Raw genomic sequence first — 15,217 nt, forward strand, 5'->3', positions numbered from 1 at the left:
AATGTGGTTAATTCTGTCAGTTTTTGAATTAACTGTTTTTTTTAAATATTCAAATAGCAAAAATTCAAATTTAAGTAATAATTTTAATTAAAAAAACATTGCAGGGACTAATTTTTTATTGTATATAAATAAATCATTGGTGTCCTGGCAAACTGCATTGCTTCTAACAAATTAAGACAAAGGTGGAAGAAACTAAATTTATAGCAATTTGAAGATGGATTTAACGAATTTCTCGTTTGCTACCCGTCAAATTTTACAAATGCCGAGTGACACTACTTGATCTTAGTAAATGTACCTGTAAGAAAAGAGCTCATGGAAACTTTACACCACCACTGGATTACAAAGTTAATCAATGGGCTTCGCTGATAAAACGGAAGAGAAAAGGTGTCCTCTGTGGAGCGGGTTCTTGTTAATGGCTGCATCTTTGTGAACGAGAGGTTCAGAAGGCCGAACGACAAGAGGCACCATACCCGTAGCAGTGTGCTTTTCTTTGTAGGACGCCCAAGTGACCATATATAGACCAGCAATAATTAGAAAACCTCCAAGCACACTGTTGCCATGACAAAAGAAACCAAACCAAGTTCAAACTAGCTTTTTATAAATGAAGTGAGCAAAAACAAGGGTTATTTTTGTATTTGATGAGAAATTATTAAGTTCTACTTTGTACAAGAAGAGAGAAATAGAACCTTCCCAAAAAAATTGGACTGCCAAGGAAAACTCTCGACAGAAATGCTGATGCTGCAGGTTGAAGTGGATTATAAAGAGCAACTAAAGCAGGCCCCAAGATCTTATTCGACCACGTCAGGAGTCCATAGTTAAGAGCAGATGCAACAATTCCCTGAAGAAAACCGAAATTCTCATAGCTTTAGGCTTATGGTTTACCTATTTGGTAGGCAGCTAAGTTTTTAAGATACTTTAAGGACATCACATTATTGTTACTTTCATGGAGCCTTTATTCTAAAACGTTTCCCCTTTTTCCAGGACCATAAGGGAATTCCAGCATCCTTGATAGGTAGCTTCTAAAATCCTTATTACAGACCCCGAGGGCGACAAAGATCTGTTTAACCATACAAAATGTTTACCCATTTTTCCTGTTCTACCAAAAGTTTCTCACACTTTCCTTGTTTACATTTACGTCCACTTACTTATTCTCTCTTAAGAAATCGTGCACTTCCTGATGCTTTTTCTGGGAATTGCCTTGCTACCTTCAACGGGAACTTTTCTGAAACTTACGTTCCTAAATGTGTGTAGATGAGGAGGAAACTATAGGCCAAACTAAAGAACATGTATTCTCGGGGGGGATATCAAGGGAGTTGCTATATATACCATTTATATTTCTTATTCCAATTAAATCTATTAAGTTTCTTGTTCCAACACCTATTAGACAAATCGATTCAAGTTAGCACACCAGTTCATAAATAGATGGTTACATGAATTCATTTCCTTCACTTCAACCTGCTACAATGACAAAAGTTTGAAAACTGAGCCTCAGTCTTGATCACTAAACTAGAATATCAAGCATTGACCCGGAAGATTTTAAAACAAGCCCACGATAACATTTGAAACTAAGATAAAGCAGCAACTTTGATCGCCAGACTTTCAGTAAGAGGAATTGCAAAACTTTTTAAGAATGGAGATAATACAAAGTCCACAAGAAACTTACAGCGTATAAGACGGCAAAAAGCTCAGACTGTGTCAGCCTCCAGTCTGTTGACTCGTTGGTCATAAAAAGGGATATTGTTATCATCAATACAGCACCAAAAAAATAGGAAAAGGCTGTGACAGAAATGTTTGCAGGATACTTGGCTAAAACTGGAGCCTGGAATTGTTGAAAGAAAATGAGCCTTAGTTCAAAACTAGATTACAAGAAAATACACGTGAAGTTCAAATCACTAGTAAATATGCATGCGATAAAATAAGTCAGCACTATTTTAAGGAAATTCAATGTAGATGTTAATGATAAGAATACATAAGAATCACTTTCGTTAGTCCTTGTGGAAAGTAGACCACTGAGCAAAAGCAAACAGTAGATACTGCTTACATGCATAGTGTTGCTGAAGCAAGACAACATTAAAAAGCACCAGAGATAGTTACTCCAAGATATGATTAAAATTTAAAACAGGCATTGCAAAGGACCTAATTATATGATCATAACAGATAGGATCAGATCATAAAAAAACTAATGAGACACAGATCAAAGACAAGAATGGCATATCAAACCTCAAATTATATTCATGGCCACACTGGCTGTTGTCCATTTATTGTCCTAAACAGAGATTTCTGTTTATTTCCTCCAGAAAATAAGATATGGAACTTAATCTAATACAAGCAAAGAACATTTACGTGGAAAAACTTTGCACTGATACATTCTGATTAATAATTATTGAAAAATTCCTGTAAGAAGACTAGCTAACAGAAGTGGTAAAAGAGAAAATAGTTAATAATCGTCCAAAAATCAACCATATGATTATGAAGGCATACCTGAATGGCCAGGAAAGAAGCCATGCACATACAGTTCCCTATCAAGCATAGAACTCCAATATGCCAATATTCAAGACCAAACTCCAGAAAACTAGACACGAGCCATCCAGAAGGTTCTGGTTGACCCCTGGCACTTATGTCATAATGAGAAAAGTCCGCATCTTTCTGTCCAATTAAAGCTGGACCACAAAACAGAACCATTAATATTGCACCGGAAACACAGATTAGTGTACCTCCAACTTTTGCTTGACCTTCGGTTTTGAGCAAATTCACTCTTTCCGTACTGCATGTAGAGAGTTTCATACAAAATATGGCAAAAGTAACAGACATCAAAATGCATGCATCTAATTTAAAAGAAATGTAGAAATGAACCGATATCATAAACCGATAAAAGTATAAACTTGTTGCCATTACCCCATCATTACAGCCAAGAGAAAGGTGAAGACTGGAATCGAAGGCTGTATGGCAGCAGCATAAGTTGGATTTGTGTAGCTCAGACCAATGAGAAATAAAAGCTGGTTGCCGAATATCCTATTCCAGTTAATCAGAACCAGATAAGTTGGCTAGCAGGAAGTTTTACTAGGCACAAACAGAGACAATGACGTATCCAATTAGGGCTGTTTAGAAAATAACTACTCACCCAGTTAACCCAAGAAAGAAGAAAGAAAGGAGAAGGCGTTTAGTCATAGGAGGCCGAACCCTTCTGCAGGAAAGAGGAACAAAATGACCCCAGAAGTTATATTTCCGATTATGGCTTCCAGGAAACCAAAAATAACTAAGGCAGTCAATTTAGCCTACGCATACAATGTAGATGATCTTAATGAGAAAAAATCAGTGGATCATCTTAATACAACTGAGTTAAAACAGATCATCGAAATCTCAAATTGTGAATCCAATCCAAACCAAACAATAGAACAAAAAACGAAGAGAAGTGAAATGATCCAATTTAAAAACACAATTGATTTAAAAAAACATAAGCAGAGTCAACCCAGAAAAAAAAACAAAAAGGACGTACTTTTCACGAACATAGGCGATGGGGGCAAGAAGAGCGAGAGCAAGAAGATCACGGAAGACGCAGAAGACAAGCTGGTTAACACCAACATTGAGGGCTACTTTGGTAATTACATGATAACCTCCATTGCAGAGTTGCACCAACGCCATGGAGATATGGGCTTTCCGTGCATCTCTCTCGGCCACTCCTCCAATCATCCCTGTCATATCCGTGCTTCACAATAAAAGGGGTATGTAGATGAGAAATTCAGGTGGATTTGGGATGAGAGTTGTGAGGAAATTGATGCAACAGACAACCTTAGTGTTGGTGGATTTAATTCATAAAAGGTAGAAATAAAAAAGAATGGGCGTGCTTTAATTTGAAAGGAAACCAAATTAAGGCGCTGTCTTTGGAATTAATGTTGCTTTGGCCCGCTCCTGGGTTTTTTTTTCATTTATTTTGATCTTCCTTCATCTTCAATCTTGATGCCTAAGCCTAATACCTTTTTGTTTGGTATTTTGGATTAAGCTTCATGTAATTTTGAATAGGAAAAAAAAGAATCTTAAAATATTTAATTAACTCAAATATTTAATTAACTAACTAATTAATAATCAACACTTAACAACGTAATATTTTCATATATACTTAATTATTAACATTAAATTATATTTTTGATGATGTAATATTCATCACGTCATTAATTAGATATATGTGAAAATATTATATCTATAATAAATATTGATTATAAATTAATTAATATTTTTTCATAAAATGTTTTAATCAAAATAGAAATATTAAGATTTAAAATATTTTAAAAAAATGATTTGAAGATTCTGATCATAGGGTCGATGTCCCGAAGCATGTTCGGCTAGTCCCATAGAAGCCTAAGCCTTCGGTAATAAAATAAATAGTATAGCCACTTCTTTCTTTATTTTACCTATAAGTTAAGGCATGTTCTTCATGTTGCAACTGATAGAAAGGTAAAGAATCATCTTGAGAGTCGAAAAAGGGGTGACGGTGTATATGAGGCTCAAAGGAAGTAAACAAGTCATCCCATTTGAAGCTAAATGCCAATATATGAATTGTTTCATTATTTATTTCCGGGTCTTTTCGTTGCATTCACTTACAACAAGAAACAACCACCAGCGTTTGGTGTAGCACCTGCATTTTGGTGCATTCTTCTTTCTTTCCTTGGTCTTTCGTTCCGTCATATTCCTAGTAACTTATCCAATTACAACGTATTAACCGCTAATGCACCTTTCTTTTATCAAATCTCAGAGACATGGTCTAATCATGAGGGTAGTATTTTATCATGGTGTCGGATCCCAAATTTTTATGGATTCCTTCTTTGTTACCGGGGTCGACCCCAAAGGCATAATGTCTCAAAACGAGGAGGCCATAGAGAAACTACTTTTTATTAGATAAATGTCAAAAGTGTTTGATTTGAAGGAAGAAAAGTCGTTTTCCTCTTCCTTCCAAATGAAAAGGCGTTTCGGAATCATCCAAAACAAGCAAATAAATAAGTCATTTTATAATTTGATTGATTTTAAATTATGTATTCATGAGAAACTGTTGTACAAGTATAGCCATAAACATTGATTAAGAATCCCTAGTCCACCATTTACATCTTTCCCTTTCATTTGGCTTCATGTTTTTCATTTGGTCATGTCCCATGCAACTATAAACTCTACCCAAACATCAAATATGTTGCTTCTTTTTCTTCCTCCCTCACGTGTTAAGGTATAGTATGGTACGGTTTGGCTTCACATTTTTAAGCCAAAACAGACACGGGTTTCCAACCTTCAATTTCCCCCTTGACCTAACACCAATAAAGGGCTGATATTTCAGACACTATAATGTCTTGTTCAATACGTATTTGTAGACGTAACCAAAATCTATTGAGTGATCTTAGTAGTCAAAATAACCTTGTATGCATAGTACATATGCTTTGCTAATAGTTAAGAAATATTATAAAAGATACAATCTTAAAATCACCCAGATTATTAAAAAAAAAAGTAGACATGACCAAATAACTACTAATTCACCTGAATATATCCCTCACTTGCCGTTGGAGCTCTATCATATACCTATTCACCCAAGAAAAAACAAAACAAAACAAAATTCTGGAAGCAGAAGTATGTCCGGACATCATCCAAAAAGATACATTGTCATTGATACAATAATTGTTTGTCAACTTGAAAAACAAACCCTCTATAGTTTATACTCAAGGACATCAAGTTACTCCCCAAAAATGACTTGATTCTTTACATTTTTCAAAGTAAATATGCTCCAGGGACTCATATTCCCAGAATGGTTCTTATCTGATCTGGAGGATGCCTTGCCAGTGATTTGGGATCTGGGTATTTGTTTTTCGGGTCCATGATTGCATTGTAAATAAGCTCATAAGCATCAGCCAATGACCTAGCTACCTGTATACATGTATCAGCACGCAACTTTGGAACTTGCATCTGTTCAAACTCAGGCAACGAACTCTCGCTTCCCAAAATAAATCCGAAGAAAGCCTTCAAACACTCTGAAAGAGAAGCTGGAGTTGTGTCTTCAACCTCAGCTAATGGTGTCCCCACTGTTGTATCCTTTGAATTACGGAAGTGATGCATCTTCATCGACAAGCCACAACTTCTAAGAATTGTGTCAACTTCTTTTTCCACGAGAACATTTACATGATTATCAATCATAGTCCCGAGTTTCTTTACATATTCAGCTGCAACCTCATGTCCAAGTAAGGGTTGCTGAATAGCACACAAGCAGTTGATAAGGAAGATCTTGGATGGAGCTTCATTGTTCTGCATAAATTCATGATATAATGAGTTTTAAAAAAGAAACCTAACGCCCAAAACCGTGCATGTAAAGCATATGAGATAGCATAAACAAAAGATCAGACGGATGTATACTTTATTAACCTGAGAGAATGTAGCAGAGTTGTTATTTGATAAAATTGCATCAACTGCAGAACTACTAAGGTGGCCTGAGTCAGAACTCATTCGGCGGCTTCTTGATGAGTGCCCAGATCCCTTTGATTTGTGTGCCTCAGCTGCTTGCTCACACATCTGCATTCCATTGAAGGTAGTAAGTTGATCTACTAACAAAAACCTAAAAGGACCGAAGTTTTGACTCCCAGATTCTAATGCAACGAACAGTGATCTGAGCAGATGTTAACTATCCGAAAATAGGAATACTTAATATTGTAAGGATCACTGACAAATACTGCACTCATTCAAGAAAAAACTTGACACACCTGAATAATCGGATCAAGTAAAGCAGATATAACTGGATCAAAAGCTGGCTTTTTCCCTGAAGCAGGAACCATCATGCTGTTATATGTGTCAATTATCTCAAGCAGCACAGAGATTCCTTCCCTCACAGCTGGTGCTGGTGAAAGATCTACAGCAACAAGGGGAGGATACCGTAAAAGCTTTTCCCCGCGACTTTTCAGAATTTCAAAGAAGTTTTCTGTGCAGCATCTTTGAGTGCCCAAAGTGCATTGCAAAGAGATGTTTCTCTCCCTAGTAGATCTGATATCTGTAAGCAAACATATATTGTTATCAACAGATGACAAGCAAACCATATACAACCAGAATAACAAGAGATAGAGATCACCCACAATGTAGCTGTAGAACTCTAGCGTGTTACTAAGTTTATAAGAGATTATAAGACTAGGTTGTGACTGTAGAACTTGCTCAACTCTCACTTTAAAAGGCCGGCAAACTCCTTCAAAAATCCTATCCAGAACAAATGTCAAGTCTGCTTCAATCTTTCCAAAATCATTCTCCACATTCTTGGATAGAAATGGGTTTGCAGCTGATCCAGTCTCTATCAATGCACCGGGATCTAATAAAGCAAGCACAAGCTCACGCTCTGATGCCAAGGCCTATAAGTAGTTCAGGAAAGCTAAATTAATACAAAAAATGAAATTAATTGTTTCCTAATATAAATACAACTATATGAAGAAGAGAAGCAGAAACCATATAGAAGACTATTTTTTCACAAACCTGATGCAACCATCCTAGCATATCTCCAACATAACGTAAGGGATCATGAGCATGCACTTCTATTGGTCTTGGCATCCCACCTGGCCCTCCCCGTGTAAGAGCACTTATAAACCTTCTAAATAATGCATTATGCCTCATATTTGCTACCTGTGATTACAGCGAAAAATCTTAATAACATGCAACAGAAAAATCACAAGGGAGTGGAGTTATGTACATAAAATTTTGACTAAATGTAGTCACCTCTTCAGCACAATACTTGAAAAGGACAGGTCTTTCCTTAAGACAACGCACGGCTGTTTTCAAAAGCTCATTAACTTCTGGATTGTCCGTGTCACCCAGTTTCCTACATTCTGCCTGAACCCATCTACAAGAAAGGGACAAGACACGTCAACCAACTATTCTAACACTTGTGGAAATCCCCCTTATCTCCTATTTTATGTCAAGTAGAGAATTCCGGACACACAGTTTCTAGCCAACAGCCACCAAGAGCCAATTAATCTAGTGTATGTAGCAAGGATTTTCGCACTTTAATAAGAAATAAAAGAATGAAGTTAAAGACAGAGAGTGGGAGGACAGTTATTAACAACATTTCAAGCATGAGATTTTACTTTTAGAATGTTCCTACACTCCAAACTCTTAACAGATATCATAGAGCATTACTTAATTCTATCTTAGAATAAAAGGTTTTATCATTCTATGTATGATTGACCTGCATAGTCGCTCATAAGCTCCTTCTTGGTACATAGCCATCATATCCATCAGCTCCAAACCAGCACGCTGTGATGGATTCTCATGTTAGTGGTTGTGTTAAGAATGTAAACAATTGAAATGAAAGCATAAGGAACCAGATCAACATATGCAATGACAAAGAAACCTAACAACAGAAGCAATTGACAGGGGAAAGAGCACAAAAGAAAATTTATAGTAAGTCTTAAATCTAAAGATATCAATGGCTAATTTGGCAATTCATAGACATACGCTAAGAGTTCATATTTAGATTAAGAAATATACTATTAACCTGATGATGCGTCCTGAGAAGTATTTTGCAGTTGGCATGAATTTCTTGAACGTGAGAAAGCGCCTTAAAGAAATTTTCATTCAACTCTTCATCTCTCAATGCGCTAATCTACAAATGGAGGAGACGAGCATAATGGATTCAAAAAAAGGGCGTCAAAAAGTATTGAAGCTAAAACTAAAAAGAAAAAGGTTTACGACTGAAACTAAACCTCTTGAGGAGAAAGCTGATAATCTCGAAGGAAGTAGGAGACTATCTGCTGCTTTGAGTGGTAACTTCAAGTTCCTGCTTCAACCTCTCGGTGGTATTGATAATATCACCGGTGCTAGCACTGCAACTGCTCAATGCCTTTGCAATCCTATCAGATTCGATCGGATCTTTCTTTAATTACACAAAATAAGTCTAAGATATAGCGAACAATTAACGTAGACATAGGAGAATGGAAATCGTAGATAAGAAAAGAGAGAAAGGAAGGGCATATACTTATCGCAGCAGTCGGCGAGGGAATTGACCTCGTCCTCGACTCGATCCAAAGCGAGTTGAGCAGCTGAGAAGCACGGAGGAAATCGAGGTTGATATCGAGAGAGCGCTTCTCGATGGTGGATCTGAGATTGCGACGCGCCTGGGGAGTGTTTTCGGCGTAGAAAGTGGAGATAGTGTTGAGAGAAGCCAAAACTTCGGGGGTGTCCGTCCGACATTCCAATACCTTCTTCAATTTACGCGACAGCCCAGGAGCAAGCCCCCCTGTCACCATTCTCTTTTCTTCCTCTTGTCTCTTCTACTCTCCTTTTTTTCTGATCGATTGTCAAAATTTCCGATTACTCTGAGCAGTAGGAGGTTAGAATTAGAGGTAGATTCTTAGATCCATTTCCATTTTCCAGGATAAAATCATAAAATGTTCAGTTTTCTAAATTTTTTTTATCCACGTTTCGTTTGGATACTTTGGATGGAAAGAAAATTACGTCTTGTGTTGATTAAAGTGCGATGCCCGATAAGTTATGGGTATTCACAAACTGGGCTTCATCTATATCTGTTTGCACTTTATAGGATTCAGTTACCCAAGCGTGAAAGCCCACCCAAACACATTTAAGTTCAAAGCGATTTAAATCGAAATAATATGAATTTATTAAACAATTGATGTGAAAAAGGGAACGCTATCTTTCTATAGATTACAGTTTCAAGTAATTATATCTGTAGAGAATGTTTATATTTATTATCAATTGACTAATAAAATTCTGAATATATATTATCTTGTAATCATTTTAAATTAATAAAAAATTAAAACAATATGAATATACAACGATTTCATCAATAAGATAGTGACACATGTCATCATCTTATTTGATGAAAAAAGAGCAAGTTGATTTAATAAATAAAATTAAAAACATTTTTAATTAATAATTATTTTGATAAATAAATAAAAGATTAAAGAATAAAATAATTTTAAAAAAATAAATTAAAATGATTATTTTATTGAACATTAAGAATAAAAATTAATATTATGTCATATAATAATCCAAAATCAATTTAATCTTAAATTAACTTAAATAAGTAACTCAAAAAACCGAAATTGATTAAATTAAATTAAAATTTAAAATTTAATTTAACTAAAACAATTTAAAATTTAAAATCAAATAAAAATTAAAGTTCGAATTGAAGTAATTTACTCAAAAAATAAATTAAAATTAAATTAAATTTCGAGTTGTGGAATTTACATGTATGGATAAAAAGGAAACTGTTCACCGAAAAGTACGATATGAAAACCAAAATCAATTTAATCTTAAATTAACTTAAATAAGTAACTCAAAATAACCGAAATTGATTACGGCTTAAATTAATTTAAAATTGTAATCTTAACTAAAACAATTTAAAATTTTAAACTCAAACATGAAACTGACCCAATCTAAAATTATTGAAGTTCGAAGTTTACTCAACAAAATAATTAAATTAAATTAAATTTCGAATTGACATAATCCAAAATCAATTCGAGTTGTGGAATTTACATGTATGGATAAAAAGGAAAACTGTTCACCGAAAAGTACGATATTGAAAACCGGGTTCAATAACCCAATTATGAAGCCCATCCAACTATTTATTCACTTACCTTCATTTTTCCCTTAAATACCGAGGCCACTCGATGAGTTTTATGAAAACCAATTCTTAACACTGGTCGTTATATCACGTGTCATTTAGATGGATTAGCACTATATCACAAAATTAAGGAGACAGTAAAAAAAATTATATAAATATTATGAATTTAATTTTTTAAAGAAAATATATAAATATTTTACAATTTGTAATATTATACAAATATATAATAAGGACAATTTGGTCAAATATACATTCCAATAATCTTTTATTCATTTAACCAAACACGGTAATCTTACATTCCTGCTAAACCAACCAAATACAAAATATAACATTCTCAGTAATCATATTCCCTGGTAATCTTTTATTCCCACTGGTAATCTTACATTCCGTAAACCAAACGCACCCTTGGTGTTGTTGTTGCATGTATGGCTGTTGAGTTGATGGGTCGGCAGGGCATGGTGATGACGTGTGGCAGAAGCTGCCAAGGCTTGGGAGGGTTGGTGGTCTAGTGGCAGCAGGGTATGGTTGTAATTAATTTTTGTTAGAATAAAATTGGTGATTACAACAAATAAAAAAATAAAATAAAATATATATACTTGATATTCATGCGTCACATGTAGTTAAGGTCAGACATAATTCAATAAAAGTTCAAGTGAAATGGTACATAAGATCATCTCTATGTTTACTTCATCTCCCTTCAAATGAATTAAATTAATAAAAGTGTGTTACCATATTCATCATCATATATATCCATTCAATCACTTTAATATTAAACTCATAAAAAAGGAAGCAAACCTAAGTTTATGTGTAGTGTGATAAGAGTGACACCCATAACATATTGTAACCTAAAATGAATTCCATCTTACATTCATAAGATAAGATAAATTATAGTGGCAAACTAAAATATACAAAAGATGTGCACTTCAAATTCAAAACCGCAACAATAATTAACCAACTCCCAACGGTTCCCTCATCTTTGCCTAAAGTTGATGCAACATGCATTGTAGTAAACTTAAAGCAAGTTGTTGAGTTTGAGATGTCGGCAAACCTTATCATCCCCAATTTGCAATATACTTGTGCATGAAAGAGACGTTCATTTTGGTTTGATTGCTCCTTTTCTTTCACGGTCACCTTATGGAGAATATATACAAATGCGTTGATGGGATAAGTCCTAATCTTAGCACCAAAAAGGGGATACCTTTGAGCTATCTATATGATAACGATTGTACGTATACAATACCAATTCCATGTTTATAGTTCTATATGCTAAAACGCACCTCACTCTTCTCGCATTGGATACACGGGAGCTTAATTAATTTTATAGGGTGAACCACACGTTTACAACTTAAACTATTACTTTTGCTTTGTTTTGGTATTTAAACTTTATTTTTTTAATATCATATCTCACGTTTAGTTTAAGTTCTAATTTGGTACCTCGCCATTAAAAAAATTAACATACCTACTGATGTGATACTTTTTTTCCAATGATGATGTGACATTACCTTATAATGACACGTCAACACCACCGTTAAATTTTAATGACATGATATCAAAATGAAACACAAACTAAACGTTAGGTATGCATTTAAAAAGTAAAATAAAATGTAGGTATCAAAACAAAATAAAAATAATAATTTAGATACTAAATATGCAGTTTACCCTAATTTATATACTCAACTGTCGTAAACAAGTTTATTTAAATTATCTATTTAGCTGTTGATCCATCAAATACTCCACTTTTGAAAAGTTTTGAATAATTAATATGTTTGCTTATACTTTACACATATGTTAAATGCTATCACACATCTTGTCTCTAAAATTAAAAGTTAAAACATTTGTATCTATAACATGTAATTAGTTGTCTAATATAAGATTTATTATTTGAATCATCGTGTACAATATTTTGAAATTCAAATTTATTTCTTTGATATCCTTTTCTTTAAACAATTTTTACTAGGTGGAGGGAAAGAGAATTTTGCTCCTAACGGGTATTGGATCCACGACTTAGGAAAATAAAAAAAAACATCAATTGAAAGGCTTTAATCACTTACTCTATAAGTTGTAGACATTTTTTTATGTTAGTTATTCATTTTATGCACACACACATTACAGATGCAATTACTCAAACTCGAGTACTCTAAAAATGAACAATGTAACTTTTTACTATTGAGGGACTCACTGAATTCTAAATTAAAAAGTTTAAATGATACATCCTGCATACACAACTGCTCGAATCTATGACTTTTAAGGAAAATAATCTTTTTAATTTACTAATGAGACCATTTAAGGGATTCAAAAGTTTAAATCAACGTAACATATAAGTTGATTACAATAATTAGTGGTTGTGTGAGAATATTGGCACGTCGAGAAGGGAAAGAAATAAAGAGAAGGTATGCTTGTAGCAGCTGCAAAGCAGGCAATCCATGGACCAGGCATATTTACAGCGTGTAATGAATCTTTTACCAGGTTGCATCCATTGATTCAATGGGCGCCAAAGCACTTTTTGAAGATAAGGAAATGGCCCAAATGATTGCCCCTTGCCCAGTAACTTGTTAAAATTTTACAAGATGTTGGTAGGACGAAATTATAAATGACGATGATTAGACAAGAGGAACTTTATACAATAGCCGAGTAATGACTTTTATTACAGATTACGACTATATTTTGGTAATGCTTCATGACTGGGTTGCATGCTTACAAAGTAGAAATGGATTCACCAGGTATCTTAAAGCAATATTTAGGGCCGACGGAACGAATTTTTAATATTTTAGAAATGTGATAGAATTTTAAGAGATGAAAATAGATAAAAATATATATGAGAATTTAAAATTTTCGAGGATGATAGTCTCTCTCTCAGTCCATCACTGATAACATCATTGACGATTCTTCCAATTATCATTTGTAGACACTATATTAACAAATTACATAATTGTTATGGTTCAAAATCAAAATACTACTAATTCATCGTTTAGGGATACATTAGCATGCATCCAGTAAGATTATGATTGTAAACGAGTCGAGATCGAGTATTACTAAACTCGAATCGATTCAAAAAGTTTGAAACTGAGTTCGACTCGACTCGAAAATTCACGAGCTTAAAATTGTTATGTTCGACTCAAAAATAAAAAATTGAAACTCGACTCGAGCTCGAAAAAACATGAACTCAAAACACTCTCATACTTAACTCAATTGTAGCTCAAATTCGACTCTTTAACAATTCGAGTCGAGTTTGAGCTCAAGTTGAATCCATTTGATTTGAGTGTTTCTCGAACTTTAACCGAATCGATCTCGAATAGTTCGCAATCTATCTCATCTCATTCACATCTCTACATAAGAAATAGATCATATGTAAGAAATACAAGCACGAGTGGTATTGGTATTACATTTTATTTGTTGTGAGCATGACTGGGTTGTAATGTTGGCGATCAAACACGTATATAAGATAAAAAGAAAATGTTGTTCTCTTTAAAAGTTTTGAGTTAGAACAACTGCGTCTTCCGAACATGTATATATAATTTATTAAATGATTAAAATTTTTTATAAACGTATATTATCTTATAATCATTTCATATTATTAAAAAAGATTGTACTCATCTAATAAATTATAATAATTCATAAAAGATGAAATGAAAAAAAAATGATTCGCGAGGTATATAGGAGATGAGGTAGCGCTGAGGACTGAGCTGTTGCTGGTGGATTTATATAAAGAAATATGGAGACAATGAGGGTTTTCAGGCTTTAGTCAGCAAGTGGATATACACATATATAATAAGATACTCAAACTTTGTTAAGAAAATATCCGAATTAAGAACTTTTAAAATTTATTTATTTTATAAAAATACAATTTTTAATTAAATTTTAATATACTTTAAGATCATATGATTATTAAATGTATATTTTCAAAAGAAAGATGGATATCATTAAACCAACCAAAATAACAAAAACGATAAAAAATATCATGAAATAGTTATTCTACGAATAATAACACGCATAGAAGGATGTACACATATATTAAAGTGAATAAGTGTTTATTCTGAAATTCAATTTTTTATATTTAATATTGATTGTGCTTACCTTAAAATTTTATTTGTGTTAACTCATATACAAAAAATTTATGTTATTAATATATATGTATTCATCTTAAATATATTATTGAATCTATCACTAACAACGCAGATTAATATAAAACATCACAACAAAAATAAAACCTACATAGACTTTTAACAAATTCAAAATAAAACAAAGACGTGAATAAAGCCGAGTGCTTACAAAAGTTTTAAAAACAAACGAAAATGGAGTCTTACAAAATGATCACAGATCTAGAAATTTAAAATTAGAATCTAAAATTTTAATATTTTTTTAAAAGAGAATAAATATGTAATTTTTTCTTCCATTCTAAATTTTAGTTCATTGTATAAAATATTCTAAATAGGATAACAAGTATTGTTGGTTTTAGGATAAACATTCAAATAATGAATAAGATTACAATATGAATTAGATTTACATTATCCAAAAAAAATTACATGTCAATAAATTTTATTCATAATTTTCATTAATTCCTAAGTTCGATTTTGAACAATATCCCTCATACTTCGTATAAAAAATATTTAATTTTTATTACATATTTTA

At 33.3% G+C, this 15,217-nt stretch overlaps 2 protein-coding genes across 3 annotated transcripts; both read right to left on the bottom strand.

The window, feature by feature from the left end:
- Window positions 1-150: 150 nt before the first annotated feature.
- Window positions 151-3,814, bottom strand: LOC120164196 (WAT1-related protein At4g19185-like). 2 transcript variants are annotated; one of them, XM_039173953.1, is made up of 7 exons: window positions 3,497-3,814; window positions 3,122-3,235; window positions 2,896-3,012; window positions 2,482-2,764; window positions 1,664-1,819; window positions 687-838; window positions 151-550 (listed from the first exon to the last, which is right to left on the bottom strand). In XM_039173953.1, the coding sequence occupies exons 1-7, from the start codon at window positions 3,697-3,699 to the stop codon at window positions 346-348; spliced, it is 1,230 nt and encodes a 409-aa protein (XP_039029884.1). In that variant the 5' UTR covers window positions 3,700-3,814; the 3' UTR covers window positions 151-345. The 2 variants fall into 2 exon arrangements, with proteins under 2 accessions (XP_039029884.1, XP_039029885.1); XM_039173954.1 differs by having other exon boundaries at window positions 3,122-3,184; window positions 3,497-3,811.
- A 1,806-nt stretch (window positions 3,815-5,620) lies between these two features.
- LOC120164332 (conserved oligomeric Golgi complex subunit 6-like) lies at window positions 5,621-9,354 on the bottom strand. The gene is given in 13 exon segments (XM_039174082.1): window positions 5,621-6,276; window positions 6,394-6,540; window positions 6,729-6,940; window positions 6,943-7,012; window positions 7,095-7,361; window positions 7,483-7,629; window positions 7,723-7,846; window positions 8,192-8,259; window positions 8,501-8,608; window positions 8,709-8,761; window positions 8,764-8,855; window positions 8,981-9,047; window positions 9,050-9,354. Coding segments are annotated over 13 exon segments (2,064 nt in total). The 5' UTR covers window positions 9,252-9,354; the 3' UTR covers window positions 5,621-5,769.
- Window positions 9,355-15,217: the final 5,863 nt, after the last annotated feature.

The sequence above is a fragment of the Hibiscus syriacus genome, unplaced genomic scaffold, assembly GCF_006381635.1.
Source record: "Hibiscus syriacus cultivar Baekdansim isolate YM2019G1 unplaced genomic scaffold, ASM638163v2 tig00111506_pilon, whole genome shotgun sequence".
Classification (NCBI taxonomy): Eukaryota; Viridiplantae; Streptophyta; class Magnoliopsida; order Malvales; family Malvaceae; genus Hibiscus; species Hibiscus syriacus.